The 19264-nt window shown below is 38.7% G+C and overlaps 1 protein-coding gene across 2 annotated transcripts in view; it reads left to right on the top strand.

Annotated features, from left to right (window-relative positions):
- The window catches only part of PALB2 (partner and localizer of BRCA2), a 79082-nt gene that overhangs the window by 4752 nt on the left and 55066 nt on the right, over positions 1-19264 (top strand). The window contains exons 2-7 of one of the 2 annotated variants that reach the window (XM_053694705.1): positions 1994-2080; positions 2169-2228; positions 3556-3655; positions 10380-12263; positions 15646-16877; positions 18445-18528. In XM_053694705.1, coding sequence (XP_053550680.1) covers positions 2033-2080; positions 2169-2228; positions 3556-3655; positions 10380-12263; positions 15646-16877; positions 18445-18528 — 3408 coding nt within the window. In that variant the 5' untranslated portion in view covers positions 1994-2032. Of the gene's footprint in view, positions 1-1993; positions 2081-2168; positions 2229-3555; positions 3656-10379; positions 12264-15528; positions 16878-18444; positions 18529-19264 lie in introns of both variants that reach the window. The other variant, XM_053694704.1, reaches the window with a different exon arrangement.

The following is a 19264-nucleotide window of genomic DNA, read 5'->3' as shown; positions in this document are numbered from 1 at the left end:
AATTAAATTGCTCAGATAGGATATACAATTGTAAACAACTTTCCAATTTACTTTTTTCATCACGTTTGCTTTGTTTTCTTGGTATTCTTTGTTGAAATCTTAACCTAGGTCGGCTCATATACTAATTTCTAAGCCCTTGAAGGCCGCCTCTTATCTCAGTGTATTTTGACAGTTTTCACAGCTAGACAGTGCTTGTGTGTGCTATGCCAATACAATTGTGCTCACTCCTGTGGAGTTATTTATGTCAGCACTAATTGGCTAAAATGCAAGTCTGTCAAAAGCACTGAGATAAGGGGACAGTCTGCCGAGGCTTAGATACAAGGTAATCACAGTGGTAAAAAGTATATTAAAGGGACACTGAACCTAATTTTTTTTCTTTTGTGATTCAGATAGAGCATGCAATTTTAAGCAGCTTTCTTTTTACTCCTATTATCAATTTTTCTTCATTCTCTTGTTATCTTTATTTGAACAAGAAGGCATCTAAGCTTTTTTTTGGTTCAGACCTATGGACAGCACTCTTTTATTGGTGGATGAATTTATCCACCAATCAGCAAGAACAACCCAGGTTGTTCACCAAAAATGGGCCGGCATCTAAACTTACATTTTTGCATTTCAAATAAAGATACCAAGAGAATGAAGAAAATTTGATAATAGGAGTATATTAGAAAGTTGCTTAAAATGTCATGCTCTCTCTGAATCACGAAAGAAAACATTTGGGTTCAGTGTCCCTTTAATATAACCGTGTTGGTTATGCAAAACTGGGGAATGGGTAATAAAGGGATTATCTATCTATTTAAACAATACACATTCTGGAGTAGACTGCCCCTTTTAATTTGTGTCATATAAGCTACTGCTGACTCTTAGAAGGTGTAGCGTAAGAATACTGGTGCATGGGCTCACACAGCATATTTGCATATGCCACTGAAATACAGTAATAGCTTTTACTAGAAGCATTTTTGGTAACAGAAGTATATTGCTTGCAAATTTCAATTTTAACTACATTTAATTACATTAATCAGGGTTTATTGGCTTTGTCTAAGTAAAACCTAGCTGCACTCAGAGAGAGGCTTAAACGGCCTAAATTTCCTTAAAACTGGGAGGTAACACAAATGGAGAAAAGAACTTACTATGGGCTTGATTTATCAATCAAGGGCAGACAGTACATATTCGCCCCTGTCCGCCCCAGCTCTTCTCTGGCGGGCAGAAATCGCTGCCGGAATTTAACATTGCACACAAGTGCTATTTGCACTCGCATGCAACTCCGCCCGTGCACTGCCAATTCGACACGGCAGGAGCTGTCAATCTCCCGAGTCGGACGAGACCGGAGAGATAAAAATTCTCTTGTGCGATCCTGCAGTCAAAGGGAGGTGAAGGGCTTGATAAATCAAGCCCTATGTATGGGGGGGGACCCCACCAGTTTCCTGGCTGATAGTTGGAAAAGTCGGTGTCAAGTGGGGAGCCTCGCCATAACAGTTCAAAACATAAAAATAATTTTGAAAAAGAGTAAATGTAAAATTAGGCATGCGTTTCAGCCCATATACCGTCCTGTTTTAAGGGGGGGGACGCTTATATTTTTAGGCTCTTTTAATATGATAAAAAGTTACATTTTAAGTTAATTTGCACCACAAGCCCCTTTTGTCTCCCCTTTGTTTTTTGAGTGACTGTTGTTTACTCGTGTGTTCTGTACGAGGAAGGGTTAAATGTATTGTTCTGTGTCACTGCAGTGTTTTTAACCCTATTGATCTCAGCATCTGAGAAAATGACTCTTATGTGCATGATCTATACAAGTGTTTTTTCTGCTTTGCGTGTCTTGCTAGTTTACAAATCTCTTGTGATGTTTGAGTACTAAATAGTTGTGAGAGAATCGTAGTATATTTGTAAGTCTAAAAATGTCCATATTTCCCTAAACTGCATGTTGTATAGTACAGTCTGGGTGTGGGTCCCTAGCAGAGTTTTGCAGCAGATAAACCAGTTTATTTTTGTTTTAATGCAGGATGAGTAAGATTTGGCAGTTACTGGATCCCATTAAATCATGGAAGATCCCGCTGGTAGATCCTACAGTACAGAAGAAAAAGACAAGGTAGTTATATACACTGAGATGTTTGATATTTTGTGATCCCTGCATAATACCTTATTCCTTTTTATTTATATTTTCATTTTATTTGCAGCTGAAAGAAAAACTTGCATTGTTAAAAAAAGAATATAAAAGGACATTTAACCGGCTGCAGGTGAGTCTTTCTGAGTTATATGGTCTGTAGTGAGCTATGGCTTCTTTGATTGTTATTTGAAACCCCTTGGTTAAAGGGAAAGAAAACACCTTGAGATTTTTATATAAAATGTTTAGTTATATATAATGAAAAAACATTGCAATGTATTTATTTTGCCCCTTTTTCATATAATTTAACTCTCAAGAAAACAATAGGTACATGAAACCCAAACTTTTTTTTCTTTAATCATTCAGATAGACCAGCAACTTTCTAATTTACTCCTATAATACATTTTTCTTCTTTCTCTTGGTATCTTTATTTTGAAAAGCAGGAATGAAAGGTTTGGAGCCAGCCTATTTTTGTTTCAGTACCCTGGATAGCGCTAGCTTATTGGTAGCTATATTTAGCAACCCAGGTTCTGAACCTAAAATGGGCCGGCTCCAAAGCTTTCATTCCTGCTTTTTAAAATAAAGATACCAAGAGAAAGAAGAAAAAATGATAATAGGAGTAAATTAGAAAGTTGCTTACAATTTCTTCTCTATCTGAATCGTGAAATAAAATATTTGAGTTTACTATCCCTTTAACCCACTTCACCTTTTTTTGACAAATTTAAAATTTACCTCAATTCACCGGCCCCTGCGTCATGTGACAGTCATTAGCCAATCACAGACTTTTACGTATACACTGTAAACTCTTGCACATGCTCAGTAGTAACTGATGCCTCAAAGTTTGTATATTAAAAGACTGAGCACAATTTGATAATGAAAGTAAATTTGAAAGTCTCTTAAAGGGGCAGTAAACTTACATACTAATGTTATATAATTCTGCACATAGTGCAGAATTATATAACATTAGCTTACCGGCACATTTATACTTTCAATTATTTCAGATAAATTGTATGTAAAACCCTCCTTTTACCACAACGCCGCTCTTTGCTCTACTGAGCGGGTCTGTTTTTTCCACAGCGCATCCGGCAACACTGTCTAGTCACAGTGTGCCCGGTCGCGCCATTAAAATGAATATAGCTCGCTCCTGCTACGGAAGCATATAATTTATCTGAAATAATTGAAAGTATAAATGTGCCGGTAATTAATGTTATATAATTCTGCACTATGTGCAGAATTTTATAACATTAGTATGTAAGTTTACTGCCCCTTTAAAACTACATGCTCTGAATCATGAAAGTTTATTTTGTCTTTAGTGTACCGTGAAATGGAATCTGATCATTCTTACCGAGTACTTTTAAAATGCTGCTTTGCATCTGTAATTAGACACTAACCATTTCATGCAAATACTAAAATAACAGGCTACCTATAATAATTTTATCATTTTTGTTTTCCGTAAACAGCGCTCACAAAGAGCAGAGCGAGTAAAAACACACGTGAAGAAAACCATTGCAGAGCAGAATCTCCTGCTTAGCCAAGAAGTGATCTCTTCTATCACTGATGGTAAGGAAACAGCAAAGGTTTTAGAAGAATGTTATTAGTTAGCAGGAATACTAGATGGCAGCACTGATTGTTATCCATTAGCAAGAACACTAGATGGCAGCACTGATTGTTATCCGTTAGCAGGAACACTAGATGGCAGCACTGATTGTTATCCGTTAGCAGGAACACTAGATGGCAGCACTGATTGTTATCCGTTAGCAGGAACACTAGATGGCAGCACTGATTGTTATCCGTTAGCAGGAACACTAGATGGCAGCACTGATTGTTATCCGTTAGCAGGAACACTAGATGGCAGCACTGATTGTTATCCGTTAGCAGGAACACTAGATGGCAGCACTGATTGTTATCTGTTAGCAGGAACACTAGATGGCAGCACTGATTGTTATCCGTTAGCAGGAACACTAGATGGCAGCACTGATTGTTATCCATTAGCAGGAACACTAGATGGCAGCACTGATTGTTATCCGTTAGCAGGAACACTAGATGGCAGCACTGATTGTTATCTGTTAGCAAGAACACTAGATGGCAGCACTGATTGTTATCCATTAGCAAGAACACTAGATGGCAGCACTGATTGTTATCCGTTAGCAGGAACACTAGATGGCAGCACTGATTGTTATCCGTTAGCAAGAACACTAGATGGCAGCACTGATTGTTATCCATTAGCAGGAACACTAGATGGCAGCACTGATTGTTATCCATTAGCAGGAACACTAGATGGCAGCACTGATCCGTTAGCAGGAACACTAGATGGTAGCACTGATTGTTATCCGTTAGCAGGAACACTAGATGGCAGCACTGATTGTTATCCGTTAGCAGGAACACTAGATGGCAGCACTGATTGTTATCCGTTAGCAGGTACACTAGATGGCAGCACTGATTGTTATCCGTTAGCAGGAACACTAGATGGCAGCACTTATTGTTATCCGTTAGCAGGAACACTAGATGGCAGCACTGATTGTTATCCGTTAGCAGGAACACTAGATGGCAGCACTGATTGTTATCCGTTAGCAGGAACACTAGATGGCAGCACTGATTGTTATCCGTTAGCAGGAACACTAGATGGCAGCACTGAATGTTATCAGTTAGCAGGAACACTAGATGGCAGCACTGATTGTTATCCATTAGCAGGAACACTAGATGGCAGCACTGAATGTTATCCGTTAGCAGGAACACTAGATGGCAGCACTGATTGTTATCCGTTAGCAGGAACACTAGATGGCAGCACTGATTGTTATCCGTTAGCAGGAACACTAGATGGCAGCACTGATTGTTATCCGTTAGCAGGAACACTAGATGGCAGCACTGAATGTTATCCGTTAGCAGGAACACTAGATGGCAGCACTGAATGTTATCAGTTAGCAGGAACACTAGATGGCAGCACTGATTGTTATCCATTAGCAGGAACACTAGATGGCAGCACTGAATGTTATCCGTTAGCAGGAACACTAGATGGCAGCACTGATTGTTATCCGTTAGCAGGAACACTAGATGGCAGCACTGATTGTTATCCGTTAGCAGGAACACTAGATGGCAGCACTGATTGTTATCCGTTAGCAGGAACACTAGATGGCAGCACTGAATGTTATCCGTTAGCAGGTACACTAGATGGCGGCGCTAATTGTTATCAGTTAGCAGGAAAAGCACTGAATGTTATCCATTAGCGGGAACACTAGATGGCAGCATTGATTGTTATCCATTAGCGGGAACACTAGATGGCAGCATTGATTGTTATCCATTAGCGGGAACACTAGATGGCAGCGCTAAATGTTATCCGTTAGCAGGAACACTAGATGGCAGCACTGAATGTTATCAGTTAGCAGGAACACTAGATGGCAGCGCTAATTGTTATCCGTTAACAGGAAAAGCACTGAATGTTATCCATTAGCGGGAACACTAGATGGCAGCACTGATTGTTATCCATTAGCAGGAACACTAGTTCATGGCAGCGCTAAATGTTATCCATTAGCAGGAACACTAGATGGCAGCACTGATTGTTATCCATTAGCAGGAACACTAGATGGCAGCTCTGAATGTTATCCGTTAGCAGGTACACTAGATGGCAGCGCTAATTGTTATCCGTTAACAGGAAAAGCACTGATTGTTATCCGTTAGCAGGAACACTAGATGGCAGCACTGATTGTTATCCGTTAGCAGGAACGCTAGATGGCAGCACTGATTGTTATCTGTTAGCAGGAACACTAGATTAGCAGGTACACTATGGCGGCGCTAATTGTTATCCGTTAACAGGAAAAGCACTGAATGTTATCCATTAGCGGGAACACTAGATGGCAGCGCTAAATGTTATCCGTTAGCAGGAACACTAGATGGCAGCACTGAATGTTATCAGTTAGCAGGTACACTAGATGGCAGCGCTAAATGTTATCCATTAGCAGGAACACTAGATGGCAGCACTGATTGTTATCCATTAGCAGGAACACTAGATGGCAGCACTGAATGTTATCCGTTAGCAGGTACACTAGATGGCGGCGCTAATTGTTATCAGTTAGCAGGAAAAGCACTGAATGTTATCCATTAGCGGGAACACTAGATGACAGCATTGATTGTTATCCATTAGCGGGAACACTAGATGGCAGCATTGATTGTTATCCATTAGCAGGAACACTAGATGGCAGCGCTAAATGTTATCCGTTAGCAGGAACACTAGATGGCAGCACTGAATGTTATCAGTTAGCAGGAACACTAGATGGCGGCGCTAATTGTTATCCGTTAGCAGGAAAAGCACTGAATGTTATCCATTAGCGGGAACACTAGATGGCAGCACTGATTGTTATCCATTAGCAGGAACACTAGTTCATGGCAGCGCTAAATGTTATCCATTAGCAGGAACACTAGATGGCAGCACTGATTGTTATCCATTAGCAGGAACACTAGATGGCAGCACTGAATGTTATCCGTTAGCAGGTACACTAGATGGCAGCGCTAATTGTTATCCGTTAACAGGAAAAGCACTGAATGTTATCCGTTAGCAGGTACACTAGATGGCGGCGCTAATTGTTATCCGTTAGCAGGAAAAGCACTGAATGTTATCCATTAGCGGGAACACTAGATGGCAGCATTGATTGTTATCCATTAGCGGGAACACTAGATGGCAGCATTGATTGTTATCCATTAGCGGGAACACTAGATGGCAGCATTGATTGTTATCCATTAGCAGGAACACTAGATGGCAGCACTGATTGTTATCCAAATTCATATTTCACGTATCGCACAGAACAAGTAATTTTAGTTAAAAAACAAACAAAAAAAAACACGTTATAATTTACTTCCATTATCAAATTTAATTCATTTTCTTGGTATCATTTGTTGAAGAGCATATGTAGATAAGCTTAGGAGTGTGCACGTGTCTTGAGCAATAATTATAATATTGTTAAAAACATGATTTCTTCTAAGCTTATCTACATATACTCTTCAACAAAAGATGCCAATAGAACAAAGTAAAATATAACAAATAAAGGTAAATTTTATATTTTTTTTATTGCATGCCCTATCTGAATTATGTTATTTGAATTTTAACTTTTATGACCTTTTTTAAGTATTTTGTATTTTAAAGGGACAGACTAGTCCAAAACAAACGTTCATGATTCAGATAGAGAATGTCATTTTAAACAATTTTCCTATTTACTTTAATCACCAATTTTGCTTTGTTCTCTTGGTATTTTTAGTTGGAAGCTTAATCTAGGAGGTTCACATGCTAATTTCTAAGCCCTTGAAGGCCGCCTCTTAGCTCAGGGCATTTTGACAGTTTTTCACCACTAGAGGGTGTTAGTTAATGTGTTTCATATAGATAACACTGTGCTCACGCATGTGGAGTTCCTAGGAGCCTGCACTGATTGGCTAAAATGCAAGTCTGTCAAAAGAACTGAAATAAGGGGGCATTCTACAGAGGCTTAAATACAAGGTAGTCACAGAGGTAAAAAGTATATTAATATAACAGTGTTGGTTATGCAAAACTAGGGAATGGGTAATAAAGGGATTATCTATTTAAACAATAAATATTCTGGTGTAGACTGTCCCTTTAAAGGGACATTAAACCCAAAACTTTTATTTCATGATTCAGATAGAGAATACAATTTTGAAAAAGTTTCCAATTTACTTCTATTATCAAATGTATTTCATTCTCATTTTATTCTTTTGTTGAAGAGATACCTAGGTAGCTAGCGTGCACATGCCTGAAGCACTACATGACAGGAAAAAGTGCTGCCATCTTGTGCTCCAGCTAATGTATAACATTATTGCAAAACTGCTGCTATATAGTGCTGCAGACACGTGCACGCTCCTGAGTTTACATTTCTGCTTTTCAAATAAGGATAACAAGAAAATGTGAAAAAAATTGTGTTTTACGTCCCTTTTAAGGTAATATTGTCATTTCTGGGACTAGGAAATAAATGACATAATTATGATATGATCTGCCAATCAGAAGAGAGATGTACTGAAGTCTTCTGCAGCAGAGCTTCCTAAACTTTTCTTCACCCGGGACCTCTTTTTGTATTGGAAATCTCTTCACAACCCCCATTGTTATAATATAGTCCAAACCAACATCATTGTCAGACGGGTTTACAATTTTTTGGGCTTTTTTATACGGTGATATTCCACACAAGTGTGGGGATTATTTATGAAAAATTGTAAATGCGACTATTGTAGCCATTACTAATCGCTAACGGTTAGACTCTACAGCCATGTACCTACCATGTAGGCTTCTCCCACACGTATGGCGATGAGCAATGCCCATGCATTTTAAGAGGTACAAAATTAGTTATGTGCCTACCTCACATTAAGCAAAATAAAGAAAAACGTTATTCATTCATACACACTAGCAATACACCAACACACATACACACTCACACTCGCAATACACGAACACACACTCGCACTCGCAATACACATACATACACACTCGCAATACACGCACATACACACTCGCAATACATGCACACACTCACACTCGCCATACACATACATACACACTCGCAATACACGCACACACTCACACTCGCCATACACATACATACACACTCAATATACACGCACATACATATACACTCGCAATACACACACACATACACTCGCAACAGACACACACATACATTCACACTCGCAATACACGAACACACATACACACTCACACTCGCAATGCACGCACACACATACACACTCACACTCGCAATACACATACATACACACTTGCAATACACGCACACACATACACACTCACACTCGCAATACACACTCACACTCGCCATACACATACATTCACACTCGCAATACACACTCACACTCGCCATACACACTCACACTCGCCATACACATACATACACACTCGCTATACACGCACATACATATACACTCGCAATACACACACACATACACTCGCAACAGACACACACATAAATACACACTCGCAATACACGCACACACATAAATACACACTCGCAATACACGCACACACATAAATACACACTCTCAATACACACACATACACACTCGCAATACACGCACTCACAATACACACACATACACTCGCAACAGACACACGCATACATACACACTCGCAATACACACAATACACACACACACTCGCAATACACACACACACACTCGCAATACACACACACTCGCAATACACACACACATACACACTCGCAATACACACACACACACATACATACACACTCACAATACACACATACATACACACATAAATACACACTCGCAATACACACACTCACAATACAAAGACACATACATACACACTCGCAATACACACACACACATACACACACACTCGCAATACACACACACATACATACACACTCGCAATACACACACACACATACACACACACTCGCAATACACACACACATACATACACACTCGCAATACACACACACACATACACACACACTCGCAATACACACACACATACATACACACTCGCAATACACACACTCACAATACACAGACACATACAAACACACTCGCAATACACACACATACACACACACTCGCAATACACACACACATACATACATACACACTCACAATACACACACACACACACACTCGCAATACACACACACTCGCAATACACACACATACATACCTTTTTTTTTACTAAACACCTGAGACCTCATATCTTTGAGCCCAACTTTTTAGTACAATATTTTTTAAAATATTTTATTAGATAGTGTTATTATGAGTGTAACTGTACTTTTTAAATGTATTTTTGTGACACTTTCTCCCCCCCCTCCCCCCGCAAAACAGTTAACCAGAGCTCTCAGGACACGGTAATCATTCTAGCGTAAATTCTAGCTTGCGCTCAAGTGATTGCGTTTACTTTCAACTATATGAGCGGTAAACCCGACGCGTGCAAACACCCGCGATAAACTCTTTATTGCTTGCACATAACTGTTAATGCACCACTCGTAATCACTGCATGTAATGATTTGCATTGTCATTATGTGATTTAGTTTCTTGTGTTTTCAGTTTCCCAGATATCTAATGCACATTTGTCATGTTAGCTTTTTATCTGTCATGTATTTCAGCTAACTTAAATTAATTCACAGGTAGTAATTCTTTTATTAAATGTGCAACTTTATATGATATGCTAAAGTAATATTTGCGATAAGGTAGCAATCAAACTATGAATTGTAGTTTACAGTTTATGTATTTTATTATTTGTTTTTGTTTTGTTTTGTTGCAGACTTGTTGAACGAAGCTAGTAATATTCCTGGAAATGTCGCTGTGTCACAAAGCATTGTTCAGACCATCCAAAACGACGCAGAGAGAAAAACATCGGTCACCTTTAACTTGCAGCCTGAAATCCTCCATGTTGGAGGCAGCTCCTCTCAGTGTTCTGGTGGGAGCGCAAGTAGTGGCCAGGATATTGATGTCGCTCACGTGGAGGAGGGGACTGGGTTAGGTAATTCTGGGAGCTCTCGGAAGAGCCGTCTAAGGTTAAGAAGAACATCAAAGAGGATTTATTTTACAGAACCATCTCCACCTGATACCGCTTTGCTCGGCAACCGTTTGAGTGAACCTGAGGATCTCCAGGATAAATTTTCAACAATAGTGGGTTCTCTATCCCCAGTATTTAAGAAGACCAGCCAAATTGTGGAAAATCAGAAGACTGAAGCACAATGTGATGCCACTGTTCTCTGTACACAGAACAAAAGACACAAAGACGCTCCTGCTGTAAATGGAAGCCCTTGTAGTTTAGGGATCATTAGCACTATCCATAATTCTCCAACAGATTTTGCTAGTAATAATGGTCACATTACAGAGATGTCTCCTTGTTTATTGGAAAGTAAAAGTATTATGGACAAAGTGAATAAACAAAATTGTGTTAACTCAGCAAAAAGTCTTGGGAGTCAGATAGCAGCACCACTTCCTGTAACATATTCTCCAGTAACTGAAGTACAAGACAAAATAACTGACACCAACAGTAACTTTGGGGTGTCACCTCCGATGGAATTCAAAACCATAAACTCTTCGTCTTGTAAACTTTCGTCTGTCCATTATGAAGAATCACCTGTTCATGATGGCAGTGTGAAAGTGGTGGAAGAAAATAACCCACTCAGCTCCTGTACACTGGTAGAAGGGCTTCTGTTCCCTGTGGAATATTATGTGAGGACCACTCGTCGCATGTCTAGCTGCCAAAGAAAAGTAGACCTTGATGCTGTAATTCAGAGCCATCTCGGTTCAAACAAGCGAGGGTTGAGAGGGAGACGGAAACAAAGCATGGTGTCCGGAGAACTGGACAGTCCACTAATATCTCCTTCACCAGGTGATTGTATTGCACCAAGATCTGTATCCAGCACTTTATCTTTGACACCACTCAACCACCCGAGTGCCAGTTTTAAATCACATGGTTTTACTCATAGCAGACGTGGTAGAGGAAGGCGCTCCACCCCTCCACAAAACATTTCAGTTGCAGAGATCTCATCATGTCTTCAGGATGTATCTATCAAATTACAATTTGATGGAGTAACCAGCCCAATGGCTTGTGGGTCACAAAGTGAAAAGGAGAACTATGAAGAACCGTCACAAACCAAGGTAGATCCACTGAGTAGATCTTTGATACTACTCAATCACCCAAGTACCAGTATTAAATCACGTGGTGTTACTCATAGCAGGCGTGGGAGAGGAAGGCGCTCAATCCCTACACCAGATGTCTCCTCATCTCTACAGGATGTATCTGTCAAATTACAATTTGATGGAGTAACCAGTCCAGCAGCAATTGGGTCTCAAAGCGAAAAGGAGAACTGTGAGGAACCTGCACAAAGCACAATAGATCCACTGAGTGGACCTATCTGTTTTTTTAATGCTGAGTCCTCAAAGCTTATAAATGGGTCAAAACATGATGAAAGTTATGTGTTGCCACAGTCTAATCATACTGCATATGCTCTTAGACCAAGGCTTACTCCCAGTCATTGTGCTGCTAAATTATCCAAAGCTTTGGAGGGCCCTTCTGCCCACAAGGGATTAAAACAAACCAATAACTATGCCGTAGGATCTGATTCATCCCAAAAGCTTGATGTAATGTTTCTTACGGGCTCCTTGAAGGAATTACCGATTAGATTAAAAGGTAATTTATTAATATTCTTATTTTAGTAACCGTAATGTTTTTTTCAGTGATAACTTTTACTAGAAGCATTTTTGCAGATAAGTCTGTGTTTCCAAACTTCTTCTAATCCAAACTCAAGATATTATTTATTAACTGATTTGGGTTTAAAATATCTCCAATTCAACAAGCTAATCTATTCTATTGTATAACATAATATAGTATGAACAAATGTTAGCACTTCCCTTCAGGTGTTCACTGTCAGCAACGGCTCTCCCAAGCGTTTAAATGGAAATGTATGTAGCAAACTTTGGCGGCGCTTTACCACTTTAAGGGACTTGAAGCTGTCCACGTCCTCCAAATTTTGATCACCTCAAAAACAAAAGCTCACAATGGTGCAGCACTTCCCAGACAATTTGGTGGTGCAAATACAGTTATACTCACAAGATAGAGTTAAAAAAATCAGCCTTTATTTAAAATCCACAGGACGTCATCAGGTGCAGCTTCATAAATTTTATTAAAACAAGCTCAACGCGTTTCGACTATTGCAATAGCCTTTTTCAAGAGCATAATAAAAACAGTGTGCAGAGCAAGCTGTAATGGCCTAGCAATACAATCCTTCCAGTATATATAGCAGCATTTCACCCTGCCTATCTTCCTCATGACACACCCATTACCAGGTGTCATGAATCAAGTTTACATCAGGGCTGTTTCTTCCATCCTTTTCTGTTGATATTAAACTCGGTAAGTTAATTCATAATTATATATGCCTTGAAACTATTTAACTTTGGCTATTCTTTCATATCATCAGAAAAAGCCTTCCATTCTAAATGTAAGCAACTTCATTTAACGAAAAAAACTAATTTAATTTCTCATAAACCTCTTACTTTTCTAGCATATAAATCCCTGTAATCCAGCACAATTTCAATCAATAGCATACCTTAAAATGAATTAGATTGCTGATATTAAAGCAATTCTGACGTAAATAGTAACTTTGAGTGTTTAAAATAAACAAACGCAAAAACATCCACATGATTCTTTCAGATGCGTTTGTCTTTCAGTTTTCAAACAAGTAGTTTCGGTGTTGTAGTTCTCAAACAGGTACGCTGATCTGACCGGTCATGTGAACGCTCTGTCATGGTTTTCTCCATCCAATCGGAACAGCAGACCTGATAACATGGCATGATTCTCTCTGTCCAATCTGAACAATGGAACTGGTGAAATGCTGCTATATATACTGGAAGGATTGTATTGCTAGGCCATTACAGCTTGTTCTGCACACTGTTTTTATTGAGCTCTTGAAAAAGGCTATTGCAATAGCCGAAACGCGTTGAGCTTGTTTTAATAAACATTTCTGAAGCTGCACCTGATGACGTCCTGTAGATTTTAAATAAAAGCTGATTTTTTTACCTCTATCTTGTGAGTATAACTGAATTTGCGCCACCAAATTGTCTGGGAAGTGCTGCACCATTGTGAGCTTTTGTTTTTGAGGTGATCAAAATTTGGAGAATCCTTATCTGCAGAGGATGTGGACAGCTTCTAGTCCCTTAAAGTGGTACAGCACCGCCAAAGTTTGCTACTTTCATATAATCTATTGTAGAATGTTCTTGTCATGTTATTTTTATGTGCAGAACCAAACAAATATATGATTTGTTGCGGTGTGCACACTGTGTAGATTGGCTAACTTGTATAATTAGACCAAAGCCCCATAAACTGCATGCGATTGGAACCATAATAAAAAAGGGACATGCAACACAAAATATTTATTTTATTATTCAGATAGAGCACATCATTTTAAACAACTTTTTAACTTTGATTATCAAATTTCCTTTCTTCTCTTGGTATCCTTTGTTGGAGCAACAGTGCACATCTGGTGAGCCAATAACAAGGCATATTAGCAAATGTATATTTAAAACGGGGCACTTTCATTCATCAAAGTTTACAAAGCAGCCGTTTTGATTAAAAACTTACCTCTCTTCATTTCACGGCCAGAGCAGCTTTCCTCACCCGGAGAGCCTCTCTTCACACGTCATCAATGACTAATCCAACTTCCTCCAATCGGCATGGCCTCAGGCAATGACTACCCTGGGGGGAAAGCCGTGATTGGAGGAAGCTGGATTAGTCATTGATGACATGTGAAGAGAGGATCTCCGGGTGGGGGAAGCTGCTCTGGCTGTGCAAAGAAACAAAGGTAAGTTATTAATCAAAACGACTGCTTTGTAAACTTTGATGAATGAAAGTGCCCCTGTTTTTAATAGTATTTTTAAAAAACGGACTTTCATTCATCAAAGTTTACTTTCACTTGCTCTGCCTGTATTGTCATTGATTTATTTTTATCTTGTAATCTTCAGTATATTGGAAGAACAAAGTGACTGCTTAATGGATATATTTTAGAACACTTAAAGGAAGATGAGTGTAAAAATATTATATATTTTATATCAATAATTTTATTTAGTTACAGTCCAATTTAACTATGTGTTTTTACTTCTTCCAAATTGTTAAACACTTTTATGTTTGTAATTAATACAAACTGAGCACATCAGAGGTGATTATGATGAACAGCTTTACTTTACTTGTATTTTAACCTATTTGCAGGAGTTAAACACTTAGATATTCAGGGTCAATAGTGATAAAATTATATTCTTTAAAGAGACATGAAACCCACATTTCTTTTTTTTTTTTAATGAGTTAAATAGAGAATAGGATTTTAAACAACTTTCCAATTTACTTCTATTATTCTATTATCTATTTTGCTTCCTTCTCTTAGTATCTTTTGTTAAAGAAACAGGAATGCACATGGGTGAGCCAATAACATGAGACATGCACGTGCAGCCACCAATCTGCTGCTCCCGAGACTATCTAGATATGCTTTTTAACAAAGTATACCAAGAGAACAAACCAAACAAGATAATAGAAATAAATTGGAAAGTTGTTTGAATTTGCACGTTTTCTCTGAATCATGAAAGAAAAAAATTGGGTTTTATGCCCCTTTAAATAACGAACTAAACTAAATAATGGTACCTTTGTATTTTTAAGTGTTCTATGAATTGATATAACAGTCTAAAACAAAAATAATAAAGGCTTAATGAACTTACTAATTCATCTTTTGTAGTAGGTGGTGATTAAGGTGCATTTTTAGGGTTCAAGCAGAATGAATTAAAGCTATAATATCACTAATTTACTTCCACTGTCTGCGCATACCTATTACACTTTCATTAAACATATCCTGTATATTGATGAGTGAAGTTTTTTAGATTTTTTTTGTTTTCTTGTTTTTCCTACTGTTTAGACACAGAAAGTCTGAGGTCCCCACAAGGTTTGTCATGTGTTAGTCGTTTGTGCACGGCTTTGCCATTTCCTAGTCTGATCAGCAGGTTAAACCTGAGTCATCTCTCCTCTTGTTTAGAGATAAGAGATTTCCATTTACCCGATGAAGAGTTTGGGGTCTTAAAACTTAAAAAGATGAAGTCTCGAAATCTCTTGGAGTCGTTTGACCCTAAACCTGTTGCAGGAAGGAAACGCAGAGCTGCAAAGCACCAAAAGAGTGTGATAGAGCAGTCTGTGGACAGTTCCACAGTAATGCAGACTGCTCAGCAAGACGGTTCTGATCCATTAGAGCAAGATGATGTCACTGCAAATACAAACACAGACCATCTGAATGATATGGAATCTACTGTTCTTACTGGTCACAATTTACTAGATTCTTTAATATCACTAAAGAACTATTCAGTGCCCTCATCTGAGCGTCCTGTTTCTCAATTTCAAGATACAATGAGCCAAGATTCCATCATCCAACCTGCTCAAAGGACGGTCTCCTCACCCACAATGCAACAGTCTATAAAAGATGCACCTTTCTCCAACTCATGGATCTACCAAAATTACCTTTTTCCTCCTAACCAGTCCAGTAAAGAGGAAAACTGTGCTACACTCAAGATAAACCTACAGAATGAAGCAGCCCACAGCACTAGTCCAGTGTCTGGTGTAGTAAAACAGAGAATCACAGAACCCTTTCTGGGGAATACTCTGTTTCCTTCAGGTGTATCATCTGCTCCTATCAATGGCCCTAAGACAAGTACTCAAACTCAGGCTGAAGCTCAGCTTCAACCAGACATTGTCCTTTCTTGTCCTAGTTTGTCCTCACAAACTGAGCTGGAGCCTTCAGATTGCGGTGCAGAGAACTGTGCATCTGTTTCTCTCCCGCCTCCTAAAGAGCTGTCGTGCAGTGTCCTTTTCTCAACGTCTGTGTGCTCCATGCCTCTAGATGCCACCAGCGAGGGGGACTATGGTACCTGTACCCCAGGCTTCCCCTTGTTGGGTATAACACCTGCAGCTGGTTCTCTTCCACTTAATGAAGCCGATCTTCTTACCCCTTGCTCTTTCACACTACAAACGCCCGTCAACAGCCAGTCCATACTGGTTTCACCTGATCAGAATGCGCAAGAGAAGAATTATTCAAAGATCAGGACAGAAGATGAAGAAAACAAACAACAGAACAGTGAATTGGCTCCTGGCAGTTTTTTTCATTACTGTGAAGATTCGGATACTGTCGAACAGAGTAACAAACTAGAAGCACAATGTGAAACCAAGAACTTACAAATTGATTGTAACTTACAGACTTGTGATAAAAACTCTGATCAGGTAAAATATTGGTTTCTGCTATGAAATATAACTATAGTTGATGAAAAGCATTGATATTACTGTATAGTTTCTGAAAAGCATTTTAAAGGGAAAGTAAAGTCAAAATGAACCTTAAAGGGCCACTAAACCCAAAATCTTTCTTTCATGATTCAGATAGAACATACAAATTTAAACAACATTACAATTTACTTCTATTATTTATTTTGCTTCATTTTTTAGATATCCTTATTTGAAGAAAAAGCAAATCACATGGGTGAGCCAATCACATGAGGCTTCTATGTGCAGCAACCAATCAGAAGCTACTGATCATATCTAGATGTGCTTTTCAGCAAAGAATATCAAGAGAATAAAACAAATTAGATAATAGAAGTAAATTAGAAAGATGTTTAAAAATGCATTTTCTTTCTAAATCATGAAAGAAAAAATGTGGGTATCATGGCCCTTTAAATTGATTGGATAGAGCACAACATTTTAAACAAATTATATTCTGATTTTTTGTGTGTGTTCCTTTTGTATCCTTTGTTAAAAAGTAATCCTAGGTAAGCTCAGGTTTTAGCCATCTGGCAGCAGTGCTTGCAGCAATGTTATACATAGTTGCAAACATTGTTGCCATAGAAAGCTAAAGACGCGCTCGCCTTTTAGCTGATATCGGCCTACCTACCTTTACAAAGGATACCAAGAGAACAATAATAGATAATAGAAGTAAATTTGAGAGTTTATTTTCAAAATGTTTTGCTGTATCTGAACCACTAATGTTTAATTTTGAGTTTACTGTCTTTTTAAGTTTTATTCTGAATGTTTTATGGGTTAAACCATTTTCTTTGTTATTTTTATTTATTTACCAGGCCGTTAAAGGACAGATACTAGTGGAGTAAATCTTTTTATCAAATATCTTGGTAAAAATATTAGTGTAGCTTTTATATAATTATAGTTTATTGCTGTGCATAATATGGACATAATACCCATATGCTAAATGACTTGAAAGTGATGTAGCAATAACTATAAAAATCTCACTAGAATGTATCATCTGAACATATTTATGTAAAAATAAAACTCCTTCAGCTCACCAGGGTAAGTGCTCTGTAATTCAGAGCTACTTTTTTTTTTTCTGTAATCTGAATGGTGAAAAAAAATCAGCCAGTCGGCTTCATCAGTGTTGAGTTCACACTTTACTGTCGTCTCTCACTGAAATCTTGCGAGATTTTAAAGTAATTTTCCTAAAATTTAGGGGAATAAACTAACTGCCTGCACATACCAGATGTTCGCAAGTCCCGGGACTAGCATCTTGATTGGTTGCTTAAAGTCTCTTTACAATGGGATGTTGCTATGAGGACATTTTAACGTAAAAGATCTTCCTTTTTTACATAGAGATGTTCAGGTGATATTTTCTAGTCGGCTTTTTACAGATATTCAGCATCACTTTCACGTGCTTCAAGTTTTGGGTAACATGTCCCTTTAAGTATAGTTAGTACAGAGATATTCCAGAATTGATCCTCATAGCATCATTATATCATAAATATTTGAGAAAACCTCTACGCGCATGTTTTTGATGGTTTGTTCTCTACAGGTCCTGACGAACCAGCCAGACTTTGCGGACATTAAAGCTAAAGCTCCGGAAGGCAATGGGCTGCATCTTGTGTCACAGATACAGGTCAGGATGTTTATTTCTCATTTGTATCAAGACTTTGAATAGACAGTTGATATTGGCCATTGATTTTTTTTTTTTTAATTAAACCGCCATTTTATTTTTACAATAGAATATCCCTTTAACCCTGGTGGGAGAGAGCTCATGACGGCTCTGAGCCGTCACAGAGTTTCTGACTCTGGTGCTAATGACGGCTCAGAACCGTCATGAGCTCTCTCCCACCTAGAGGGAGATCTGGGGGCTCCTTACTGCTCCTACCCCGGCGATCGTGCCTGTAGAGTGACATGCATCGCCGGGGCTTCACGTGATGCGCAGTGACGTCATGCGCAATTACGTGATGACCTTACCGTGCAACTTTATTTATAGTATAGGAGGAGGGGGCATGCTGCTTAGAAGCCTGTATCTCAGGCATCTAAGCAGCTACAGACCCCCAAGACCCATTGTTGGAAAGGTAATCGCTTAACCTTTCCAACAGTGTAAGTCTTGGGGGTCTGTAAAAAAAAAAAAAAAATGTTTTCAAAAATAAAAATAAATAAATAAAATATTAGCACCCAGGTGGGAAATGGCTTAGCAGCCAAAGGGTTAAAGGGATACTAAACCCATTTTTTCATTCTCTTGCTATCTTTATTTGAAAAAGAAGGCATCTAAGCTAAGAAGCCAGCCAATTTTTGGTTAAGACCCTGGACAGCACTTCTTTATTGGTGCTGTCAATTTAGCAAGCACAACCCAGGTTGTGAACCAA

This window comes from Bombina bombina, chromosome 11 (genome assembly GCF_027579735.1).
Source record: "Bombina bombina isolate aBomBom1 chromosome 11, aBomBom1.pri, whole genome shotgun sequence".
NCBI lineage: Eukaryota > Metazoa > Chordata > Amphibia > Anura > Bombinatoridae > Bombina > Bombina bombina.
Note: the sequence above shows the minus strand (reverse complement) of the source record. Positions and strands in the feature narration are given on the sequence as shown.